The 12,194-nt window shown below is 43.6% G+C and overlaps 2 protein-coding genes across 2 annotated transcripts in view; one reads left to right on the top strand and one right to left on the bottom strand.

Moving 5' to 3' along the window:
• The window catches only part of TECPR2 (tectonin beta-propeller repeat containing 2), a 69,462-nt gene extending 64,937 nt beyond the window's left edge, over positions 1–4,525 (bottom strand). The window contains exon 1 of the mRNA XM_056851766.1: positions 4,473–4,525. The gene's annotated coding sequence lies outside the window, so the exon portion shown is untranslated. The remainder of the gene's footprint in view (positions 1–4,472) is intronic.
• On the top strand, positions 4,434–8,990 carry CINP (cyclin dependent kinase 2 interacting protein). The gene is made up of 5 exons (XM_056851279.1): positions 4,434–4,623; positions 6,937–7,087; positions 7,530–7,653; positions 8,121–8,244; positions 8,704–8,990. Exons 1-5 carry the CDS (start codon positions 4,434–4,436, stop codon positions 8,904–8,906), a joined length of 792 nt encoding a protein of 263 aa, XP_056707257.1. The 3' UTR covers positions 8,907–8,990.
• Positions 8,991–12,194: the final 3,204 nt, after the last annotated feature.

The following is a 12,194-nucleotide window of genomic DNA, read 5'->3' on the forward strand; positions in this document are numbered from 1 at the left end:
AATGTCCAGGCATGTAGCCTGCACCAGCACCGCCCCCCCTTGCAACATCGGACTAGTTCAGCAAAGCCGTTCAGCAGACATTAAGATAACAATGACTCGCTCTTCAGCAACGATCTCCAGCGATCGCACCTTTTGTTTCAAGCCATTAAGCCAATCAGTGAGACTACTGACTTCTCCTGGGATTGCACAAGCCATTGGAATCAGAATAGATTTCCAAATTCTCACTACCCCGCCCCAGCAGCCACAGATTAAGTCTGTTGTCACCTTTTTGCCACCTGGGAACCTAGGAGGGGTGAAGCCCTTCTCTCCGCCCCCAGAAAAACAGTATAACTGGAGTGCTCCCAGCCCATTCGCTCTCTCTCCCTTGGGCCTTCCCCTCCATACTGCCTGGCACTCTGCCAGAGGGGGTGTTCATGCTTGGACACCTAGCCCCCCCCCTGTCCCCTTTTTATCCCCCAAAGCTGCATGGAATTCAGGACGGACAACTACTCTGAAGAGAGGTGCAGTATATTTCCTCCTCTGCCTGCCACATGGCAAAAGTCTCTTTATTCCTCTCTTTATTTCCTAGATTCTCTGTATGTGATATCTGCATAATTGAATGCATAATCTGTGATATCTGCATAATTGAATGCTTGAATATATAAACACTATTTAATTTGGAATCCTTTGTGTCTGTCTTTATTCAAGGTCTCATTAAACGGATTCTGGTAGAGTTGAGTGCGAACCCGCTATATAAATACATAGTTACCGATTGCTCAGCTAATTTCCCCATATAAAGGAGCAATTCGGGTAACAGATGTCTGTGCTACCAAGTCTGCCTGTACTAATGTCTATGCAAAAGGACCAAGGCCACAGCAAGTAAAACCTACACATAGGACTGAAAGAAACTGAACTAGCTATCTAGCATTGCTTTGAAAGGGTGTGATACAGTGAAAGCTAAATCCCAAATAAACACCTTCTTTTGCTGAAAAGAAGAACACAGTAAATCCTGGCATTCCCTGATCTAATATATCATTTCGTTCTGGGCTGAATCCTGTGAATTTCACTACGTACAGGCGTAGTTCAGTTATGCAGCCAGAAAGTCTGTACACATCCAGAGAGCAATTCCTCATGGCAGTGGAGAACCCTGTCAAGTTGCAGCTGACATAAGGATACCTGTAGAGTTTTCAAGGCAAGGGACAAACAGAAATGGTTTGCCATTGCCTCCCTCTGTGTAGCAACCCTGGACATCTTTCCCATCCAAGTACTAGCCACCACCCACCCTGCTTAGATTCCGAGATGTGACAAGGCGGGGCTAGCCTGGGCCATCCAGATTTCTCATACAATATAAAATTATCTTTCACACAGTAAATAAGGCATCCCCATATGCAATTTGCAGCATGTAATGGCTGCAAACAGGGATGGTCAGCTGCCATCTACCTGAACAAGAAAGACATCAGATTCAATGCCAGAGTAAGGGCAGCATCAGAAGTCAATGAAAGCTCTCTAGTTTCATTTCTCAGTTTTCATGCGAAAGCCATGTTGTGTCACCAAGAACTACGTGCTCCGATCGTCATTATAAAGGGCCCTTTAGAGAGCTTTATTTTTATTCCAGGAGCTACAGGTTTTTTGGTGCTATAGCTCATAAATAAGTAAACTAGAAAACTAGAGTATCAAACTCGAACAATTTTACTGTAACTAATTAAGGCTATGATTCTATGTATGCTTACATGGGAGTCAGCCCCTACAGAATAAACTAGGGCTTATTTCTAAAAAAGCTGCATAGAATCTGATTTATCGACCTACTGTACAGGGCAGTTGTAACATCCATGAAATACTTGGATTGTACTACAATACTATGTCAATGTAAGCGGTTAGAATTACATTGACATTTTAAAAATTGCAGTGAGATTATGATTATGCTGAAAAACCAATACAAGCCTCTTATTCCAAAAAGATGTATTGGAATTTATTTTTAAAGCACTTACAGGGGGCTGGATTTACTTTATTATTTACATCCTTCCTCCAATATGAATATTAGTCTCTTGTCTGAACAAGTAAAACATGGACACACTCACTCTGCCAACTATATTCCCTCAAAGAATCCTATGGCTATAATAGACCCAGAAGTTTAGCATATTCAACCCCTTGTTCTAAGACAAGATGCATCTCTCTAGCTGACCAACATGTTAGAAATTACTGGTGTTATTCTTCTCTAGGAGCAGGAGTTGACAAAGGACGGTCTCTTCTCCTGTAGCCTAAATGAGGAAGCAATGAGAAGGCATACTTTGAAAGATCGCATTAATTACAACTTAGCCAGACCTTCATGTAGGCTTTATATCTATGCTTAAAAAAAACAGACCATGAGATATATTATTTCCCACAAGGTTTGCAACAAACATTAGTAACACATGCAGAATGTCTCTGAAGAACAATTCAACAAGTACCACATAGCTAAGAGAGCGAGAAACTGCTAAAGTGTGAAGGCCTGCTAAGCACCAGAAGTCTATAGCCAGGAGACTCCACCCAAGTTCCTCCAACCAATGTGCCATTTTTGCAATGGATAGGAAATATGCAACTACATTTGCACATTCACTAAGGAGAAACTCCCAGAGGTCAGTTTTTTGTCACAACAGCTGATACAGACACATACTGCAATATTCAACAAAGTGTCTCATACAAAGGTAAGCTCCCTAAGAAGAGTGCATTTTCCACTTTAACGCCTGCTGGAGAAGGATGCAGGAGAGAGGTTTGTGCTTTGTTAAAGGGCAGGGGGAGAAAACCTCCAGACTACAAACAAGTGAGAGAGGATAGATTCTCCCCATTTGACACAAATGACAATTCTGTCCCCCTCCTGACACACAATAGTGATGAAAAACGTAGTAAACAAACGTAGTAAACTATTACATCACTTCCAGATATACACTATATTCTGGAGCAGCTAATGCAAAGTAACTAACTGCTCCCATTTTCATTCTCACAGCCAGTGATTTTATTAGGAAGCCCAAGACCATCTATAAGCACTCAGAGAGCAAATATAAATGGATGCCCAACGTGCAGAAGGGGTAAACTAATCTCCATTGAGTAATTCTAACTACATCCCTCTGCAGCACTATGCAAATACATTTCACAAACTCTGAATCTGCAACACAGACTTGATTTCCCACACGTTCATTTGAGAGGCATTTAAGAAATTTGCTCCCGAGAACCTCACCTCAGTATCTATGCCAGGGCTTTGTAACTGCAAGGAGTACTTCTGAGCACGTGCAGAGTGTCCCTATCACCTACACCAACCCTACTACGGTAATAAACCCCTATGTTAGTTTATTCCAGAAAGCACAAGATTCTCGTCCACAGAAAGCTTCTGCCACAATAAATGTACTGATAAAAGGTATGTAATCCAAAGGAAAAAATACTCAGTGCACAGCCACTGATAATTACAATATACTACTGTAATTGTGACATGAACATCAATGTGTATACAAGTTACCAACTTTTCACATTCAATTAACCCATCTCTGGTTATAAACTCTGTGTGCATCCTCTTATTACAACAAGACTAAATTTGCTTGAAAACACAATTAAACCATCTCTCCGGAATGCTCCACTTATCACCAACAGTGTTTTCTGATTCCAGGATCACCCTGAACTGAATTTATAACCAGAGATAGGTTAACTGAATGTGAAAAGTTGGTAACTTGTATACACATTGATGTTCATGTCACAATTACAGCAGTATATTGTAATTATCAGTGGCTGTGCACTGAGTATTTTTTTCCTTTGGATTGCACAATAAATGTACCGGCATTTAAGGTGCTACAAAAATTCTCCGGAAAGGGGTGGGGATTATAGGAAGTCTTAAGGGGACTGGACTGACAGGAGGGGAAGGGCCTTGGCTCAGTGGTAGATTATCTGCATGGCATGCAGAAGGTCCCAGGTTCAATCCCCGGCATCGCCAGTTAAAAGGAACCAGGCAGGTAGGTGATGTGAAAGACCTCTCTACCCGAGACCCCGGAGAGCCACTGCCAGTCAGAGTAGACAGTAGTGACTTTGATGGACCAAGGGTCTCCTTCAATATAAGGCAGTTTCATGTGTGCATATGTTTGGGGAAGGGCTGTGGCTCAGTGGTAGAGCCTCTGCTTGGCGTGCAGAAGGTCCCAGGTTCAATCCCCAGCATCTCCACTTAAAGAGACTAGGCATGGAGGTGATGTGCAAGACCCCTGCCTGAGACCCTGGAGAGCCACTGCCGGCCTGAGTAGACAATGCTGACTCTGATGGACCCAAGGGCCTGATTCAGTAGAAGGCAGCTCCGTGTGTGTCCGTGTGAGCGCCCTTGCTTCTGCAAAGTAGTCCTGGGTGGGGCGACGAGTCCCCCCCCCCCTTCTCCCAGGAGGCCGAGACCCCAGGGCAGGAAGCCTCCAAAGGCACCACCAGGCTCCCAGCAGCCCGTTTCCATGGAGACCGCCAGACTAGGCCCCGGCCCGCCTACTCACCTCAGCAGGGCCCGGGACCCTTCATGGTCCTCGGGGTGGGCACGGACCGTCCCCGTCCCCCCGCCCCAGCAGCGCCGGGAAAGGGAAGCCCAGCGTGAGCGCGGCCTGCAGGAGGCGGCGGCGGGACTGTGGTCGAGGGGCGGAGCCGGACGTGAGCGCACTTCCGAGGGGAGCGGCCTAGGCCGGAGTCCCGGTCTGTGTAGGCCGAGCGAGGATGGCCGGTAAGTGCCGGGGGGGGGGGGGAGAGAGAGGCCGCAGCGCTTTTCTCCCCGGTGGGCCGTGGCGGGGAGCTGGGGCGGGGGTCGTGGCTTTGCAGGGAAAGGTCAAGAGTCTCAGCCGGGATTCCTATTCGAGGTGGCTTTCAGACAGTGCAGTGTGACTCCAGTCTCAACTCATTGGTTTAGGTTGGCTTACTGTGGTGCTATTTGTGTGTGTAAAGTGCCCTTAATTCGCAGCCGACTTATGGCGACCCCTTTTGGGGGGTTTTCATGGCAAGAGACTAACAGAGGCGGTTTGCCAGTGCCTTCCTCTGCACAGCAACCCTGGACTTCCTTGGTGGTCTCCCATCCAAATACTAACCAGGGCTGACCCTGCTTAGCTTCTGAGATCTGACGGGATCAGGCTAGCCTGGGCCATCCAGGTCAGGGCAAGCAACTTTCTTAGTTACTCATTAATCTGCTTACTCATACATATTACTAAGCATATTTGTTGTAAACAAATAACAGGGACCAAACAAATCCAATTATTCTGGATTATAACCTAAAGTACAGATTTTTCATATTTAAATGATTACTTGGAAAGATTTTCCGTTTTTTCCTTATTTCCTGTGCAAATAATAGGTAAATATTTCTGTAGCATATACAAACATTAGCTGGCACTTGTGGTAAGTAAAGGGCAATGGTTAAGGGCTACCTTAAAGTTGGTTCTCGTAGGTTCTCCGGGCTGTGTAACCGTGGTCTTGGTATTTTCTTTCCTGACGTTTCGCCAGCAGCTGTGGCAGGCATCTTCAGAGGAGTAACACTGAAGGACAGGAGACACTGAGTAACACTGAAGGACAGTGTCTCCTGTCCTTCAGTGTTACTCCTCTGAAGATGCCGGCCACAGCTGCTGGCGAAACGTCAGGAAAGAAAATACCAAGACCACGGTTACACAGCCCGGAGAACCTACGAGAACCAATGAACTCTGACCGTGAAAGCCTTCGACAATATTTTGAGCTACCTTAAAGCTTTGTGTATGTTCAAGAATATCTAGAATCCACTCTGAGAAATAAGACTTGACCCTAATCTGAAGAACCAGGTATGATTCCCCACTCCTCCACATGAAGCTTGCTGGGTGACCTTGGGCCAGTCACAGTTCTCTCAGAACTCTTTCAGCCCATGTGGAGGCTGGCAATGGCAAACCACCTCTGAACATCTCTTGCCTTGAAAATCCTATGGGGTCACCATAAGTCAGGCAAAATCTCACACACATGCCCTTCCTCCAGGCGGCTGACAGGTGGGTTTCCTTTCCTCAGTTTTATCTACGAACACACCAAAATCCCATGAGGCAGGTTAGGCCAAGAATGGGTGTCACACAGAGACCTTCATGGCAGAGGGAAAATTTGAACTCGGATCATCTCCATTGAAGTCCAACCTCCTATCCACTACACTAATTATATATGCTCCATATGCCCAATGGCAAATAGTTTTAGAAGAGCAGATGTACCCAAACTCCCCAGTTGTCTGTTAAGGGCCTCCAACACGTGGTTTAGATGTACATAAAAATTAAGGCTACTAATCAGACATTGCAGTGAGAGATATCAGTGTTTTCTTTGTATACTCTGTGCAGTATACTCAGTGGCTGTTTCTACATAGGGGGAAAGTAGCCAGAGAAATAGAATTCCTTCTCCACTAAAGTGACTAGATTCTCCATTAGAATTCCTTCTCCAGCATTCCTTCTCCTAAAGTGACATAGTAAGCTCAGGAACTCAAAGAGTAAAGTCCCTGGTTCTTTGCTCTTCCACTGAGTAAATTCACTGATAACATTTGCAAATATTGGCACAACCTGACAGTAGCAGGTTGACACACATTAAACATCAAGTTCTATCTGTGTGGTGGTGGAAAGTGCCATCAAGTCTCAGCCAGCGTATGGCAACCCTGTAAGGTTTTCAAAGCAACAGATGCATGGAGGTGGTTTTTCCATTGCCTGCCTCTGCATAGAGACCCTAGACTTCTTTAGTGGTCTCCCACCCAAGTACTAACCAGGGCTGACCCTGCTTGGCTTCCAAGATCTAACGGGATTGGGCTAGCCTGGGCCATCCAGGTCAGGGCTCTATGTACAAGATTGAAAAAGCACACAGGAGTTTTAGGGAATCACGACTGGAAGCATGATGTAAAAACCCAGGAGACAGTTTTTAAAATAGAACCCTGTGGCTGATTTTAATTTTTCTCCTTTAAAGGACTTTTGGTTTTGTGTTTCTGCATAGGTACTCCTAAGACGCCTGGGTTATCAGTCAGTGCAAGAAAAATTAAAGATAATACAGCCGACTGGCATAATTTAATAATGAAGTGGGAGACACTGAATGAAAATGGATTTACCAGTGCTACCAAAATTGTGAACAACAAAATCGCTACACAGTAAGTACTGGAAAAAAATTGTCCACTCTACCCATACAAAGGTCATCTTGCCGTCACTCTTCAGTTAGCTGGCGGCCTTTTAAATGTCCACATCATGCAAGTTTAATAGTTATATTAACAAACTACTTACTGTTATGCACCAAGAAAAAAATATCCTGTGTGCTGGTATACAAACTACTCCCTGTACACAGGTACAATCTTTCTTAAGTGCACCTAAAGCAGTCTGTTTCTTTAAGTCTGTGAATACATGGGTCAAACCTGGCACTTTATTCCTAGAAATGGAAGAAGGTAAAAAGCTTTCAAGAACATAAGAAAAGCCCTGCTGGATCAGACCAAGGCCCATCAAGTCCAGCAGTCTGTTCACACAGTGGTCAACCAGGTGCCCCTAGGAAACCCACAAGCAAGATCACTGTCCTTAATACTGAAGGATATTTTTCTTTAGGTTGAAAGACAAGTTGGATATAGAATGTGATAACATTGCCTCCGATGATAGAAGAATGCCACCAGATTATAATGTAGAGTTGGAAGAATACTGCGCAGAACTACTTGGGACATTTGAAAATATGGTACTTTTCTTCACAGTCATAGTTGCTACATTCTTCTCATCTTTTAGACTAAGGCCACACCCTGAGCTAGTAAATAATAGGTCTTTTTTTAGTAACTGCATTGATATGCCTGTTGAGTTATCATCCATTCATAGGAGACCTAAACAAGGCATCAAGATGAATATGAATGTCTACCTTTATGCGAGCCATTCAGAAGTGCTACAAGGGTGGCTTAAAAGCATTTCATCACTTGCAAATACACTTTTGAGAATGTCACCTCCTGACCAGACACCTTGACTCACTGTTTTATCTCCACCCCAGTTCTCTAGGCTCCTTGGTAGAAATTTTTTCTAGTACTGAAATCTCCTAATTAGGTAAACAGATGAATCAAACAACCTGATGTGACATACGCTTACTGTTAAATGAGCGGTGGCCTCTGTTCTTACATAAAATACCTGACATGTGCATTTATCCAAAATTCTGTTAAGACAAAAATATACCAGAAAATGAAAAAGCTGTGTTCAACCACTAAAGGAATCTGTGACTTGGAAAAATACCATAATGGAGACCACAGGACACTACTATTCCACACATGGCCCACACCCTATTTCTGTGAGTACATTCTTCTTTTGAAATTGTTCTCTCTTTCCAGTTTGAGGTGCCAGCTATTAGTTGAAAATAATAGCCAAAATACCTGCAAAGAATTCAGTGTAGCTCATGAGAACGTAACTGCAGTTCTATGAGGAAATTATCAATTTCCAGGGGAGAATGCTCTGTGCACTGTACTTTCATAATCAATAATTCTCTGTCTTGCATACAATTAAATTAGAAGTGATTTCAAACTTTGATCTGATATTAAATATTTTCAGCATGGTTAGGGTAGACAAATCTCACTTTGGGCCCTTAAATTGCTGTTCTTTAATTTTCTAAGATGATAAAGTGAATAAGGGTAGGAAATTTAATATAGAGAGAAGAGAATCTTTAATATTTTAATGTTTGGTATCATAAGAAAGGGAATTTAAAGGGAGATTCAACTTTAGAACTAATTATTGATTTTGCTTTTTATTTCAGATGAAGTTTCTTGCAAACTCCTAGAAATGTACACAAAGGAATTAAAGCTGAAACAAACTATTGTGCAAGAGATTGCACATACTACTGACCAAGATCTCTTAATGGTCTACTTATCTTCATGGTTATATCAGCCTTACATTGAACAGAGCAGCAAAGTTCTGCTAGAAAGTATGTTGTTGGAAACAGGACACAGATCACTCTAAACACTTCAGACCTGTTTGAAAAGCTAACTCCTGCCCTGAAAATCCTTGGATGAAAGTTACACTGCAGAATATTTAAATGTATTTAATAACATTTTAAATTTTATTTGGGTTCTTCAATGTAATCCTATTATGATGAGTTGTATTTTTTACTAAGTTTATACTGGTTTTATTATAACTTTTGTAGATATACTAGGCCAAAAGAAGTAAAATAGGAGGAATTGTAAAGCAATACTTGGCCGACAGTCTTCAAGAGGTCTGTGGCCAAAAAAATCTGGAGGAAATAGGAAGCTATTTTGTGATAAAAGCAAGTGCCTTAAAAGACTCAGTGACTTCCTGCTAAACAAGTAAACGACTCCCGGTTTGAAATAACAGAAATGAAGAATCTGGCTAATAGAATACACAAGTGGAGACCCGCAAGAAACTTGCAGATGGGTGGGCAGAGGCTCCCCCGCACCCTCCCTCTCAACGGCACCCCGAGGCTCCACCCACTTCCCCCCTCTCAAGGTCACAGAGGCTTTCTCCCCCACACACACACTTTCTCTATGGTGCCCCAGGCTTCCTCCCTGCTTTTTTTCTCTTGATGGCACACTGATGCTTCCCCCCCCGCACTCTCTCTCTCACACACAAAACGGTTCACAGGCTTCCCCTGCACTCAAACCATGTGCAGAGGCTTCCCCCGTACTCTCAAAATGGCCTGCAGAGCTTTCCCCACACACCCTCCCTTGGTTTACTGGAACTGTTCCAGGTGGGCGGGCTGAGGCCCCCACCAGGAGCCACACCTGGGCTGCGCCACTGCTGCCAGCACCCTGAGGTAACTGAGGGAATTCAACCCTCCCCCAATTATTTTTAAAATGTCAGATTTTTCTGCAGAAAGATCTGTTTGGGGTTAGTGTGCTCTTTCTGCAAATTTAGCTATTCGCAGGCAGAAGGCATACTTCACTATTAGATATATAGATACAGGCATATCTGCAGGGTCAGTAAGATCACATCCTCTGTCATATTGTGCACTAAAGAACACTAGATTCTGAAAGGATAACTGCCAGATGGTAGAACGTATTATGATTATAGTAGCAATATTCAACACAGCTCATAAAAAGGGGGAAGTCTTCCAAAGCCTGAATGGGAACAGGTAAGGCAGTTCCATGTGCCTAAGTTTTCCTATGAAGCCAGGGAGGCATCAGTTGCCCTTTAGCACAATTAATGGCCTCCAGCTAACTGGAGGGGAAAATTCTAATTTCCTTCATCAACAAATCATTCACCTCAAAAGCATGTGAATTTCAACCTTGTCTCATTAACTTTACTGCTTCTACTTAATGAAGTTAAGCAGACAAAGGTCCTGCAAAACCACTGTTTAATTAAACTCTGGTTGGGGGGGGGTATACTATCATAGGACACTCCTTAGTTAAATAAATCATGGCTTTACTTCATATCTGAACCAAACTAATATTAAGATATTAAGTTAACTAAATACTACAATCTATTGCAGGAGTTTCTACTCTCAAATTGAACTAGTGCAGGGGTCAGCAAACTCATTAGTCAAAAGAGCCAAATATCAACAGTACAATGATTGAGATTTCTTTTGAGAGCCAAATTTCTTAAACTTAAACTATATAGGTAGGTACACTGTTTATTAACTTAATAAACTTTAATTAAAGTTTTAAGTCTTAATTAAACTATAGGTACACTGAATAAAACTTGATATCATACTTAATAGTGATCTTATTTATTGATAAAAATTAAATTGTAAGTCCCTGCCATTTCCCCCTCCCCGTCTAGAGTCCTCGTCTGGAGGCCTGGTCTACTGCCATAAAAGCCTATTGGTAGACCTGGCCTCCGGCTGAGTCCCATTGGGAGGCCAGGTCTACCCATTGGCTTTCTTGGCAGTAGACCTGGCCTCCGGAGGCCCATAGAAGCCAATTGGTAGATCTGGCCTCTGAAGGGGGACTTTTCCCCCTCCTCGGAGTCCAGGACTACTGCCAAGAAAGCCAGTGGGTAGACATGGCCTCCCAATGGGACTCAGCCGGAGGCCAGGTCTACCAAAGGAAGCCCACACCGCCCAACAGCTGATGGGGAGGGGCAGGAACCGCCGAGCCGCCCGCCCAGCAATCGCGCGGCTAGAGGGAAAGGGAGGCTTTAGCCTCCCAACCATTGAGGGCAAGGGAAAGGGGGACCCTGCCATTCTCCATGGTGTGGGGGGAGACAGCGCTCCAGCGCACCCGCTTGCCCGCTCTCTCAGGCACGCCGTCTCCACAGCCCGGTTGCCGGCGCAAGAGCAGGGGCTCCGAACCAAGTTCGGAGAACCGCACTCAACGGGCCAAAGAGCTGCATGCGGCTCTGGAGCCGCAGTTTTGAGACCCCTGAACTAGTGTATAGGATGTAGGAACATGCCAGCGCTGGAGGGAGCTATTCACAGTACTTTGTACACATCGTGCAGTACATGGCCTTTTCAGTCTCAAAACCTAAACCTAGGAAGGTGAGCCTGCTGATGCCCCATGCACATAGCTGAATTGTTTAAAATAATGCACCTTAAATTTAAACTTAGACAAGCGTGTACCATGATCCACTTTACAAAAATAATCAAATACCATGATTTCCAGAGGTGAATTTTTGAAATTGAAAGGGGGCATTATGTAGAATTACCAAATTCTATTATAAAGTTTGAGACAACAAGATTTAAGTATATCTTTGTTTTTAATATTTGTCCGCAGTTCCATCTCAGAATATATTTTACTTTATCAGAACATTGTCAAGAAACAGTGCAACATATCTGCTAATAAATTCAATCTGGGGAACAGTGTATCAATTAAGTTGACAGTGCACCCTGTAAGGAGCATCTCTCTCACTATCAAGCAGCTTAGTCTAGAAGTTTTGGTTATTATGCCAAACACATTCAACCTAACAAAATAGATAATGCATTACATTTCAACATTTAAATTAGAAAAATACATGTTAAAATATTTTTTCTCCAAGAAAGAACACTCTTTGAGGGGAAATAAAGCCTTCACAGAATCAAGATCTTTGTTTCTATCTGTTTCTGCTAAACATGCCTCCAAAATTTCCAAACAAGTTTTAGCTGTGCAAAGGAGCACAGTGATAACAGAACTGTCATTTTGAAAACAGCAGTACCACTAGGACGAAGCATAACAAGCCTGGCACAAGCCTCAGCGATTTGCTCTAGTCCAAGAGAAAGACTCATGGATACTATCCATGAGAAGTCTTATTGTTTCCTCGGTTATGTGTTTGCCTGTCTTCCCCAACCAGCATTGTTATATCCCATAACATTACATC

This window comes from Euleptes europaea, chromosome 6, assembly GCF_029931775.1.
Source record: "Euleptes europaea isolate rEulEur1 chromosome 6, rEulEur1.hap1, whole genome shotgun sequence".
Taxonomy (NCBI): Eukaryota; Metazoa; Chordata; class Lepidosauria; order Squamata; family Sphaerodactylidae; genus Euleptes; species Euleptes europaea.

Excerpts from the sequence above, each read along its gene's own strand:
- CINP (XM_056851279.1), top strand. The coding sequence starts at position 4,434 with ATGGAGACCGCCAGACTAGGCCCCGGCCCGCCTACTCACCTCAGCAGG. Across the intron at positions 7,654-8,120 it reads TTGGGACATTTGAAAATATG|ACAAAAATATACCAGAAAAT; the intron begins GTACTTTTCTTC and ends AATTCTGTTAAG. Across the intron at positions 8,245-8,703 it reads ATGGCCCACACCCTATTTCT|ATGAAGTTTCTTGCAAACTC; the intron begins GTGAGTACATTC and ends TTTTTATTTCAG.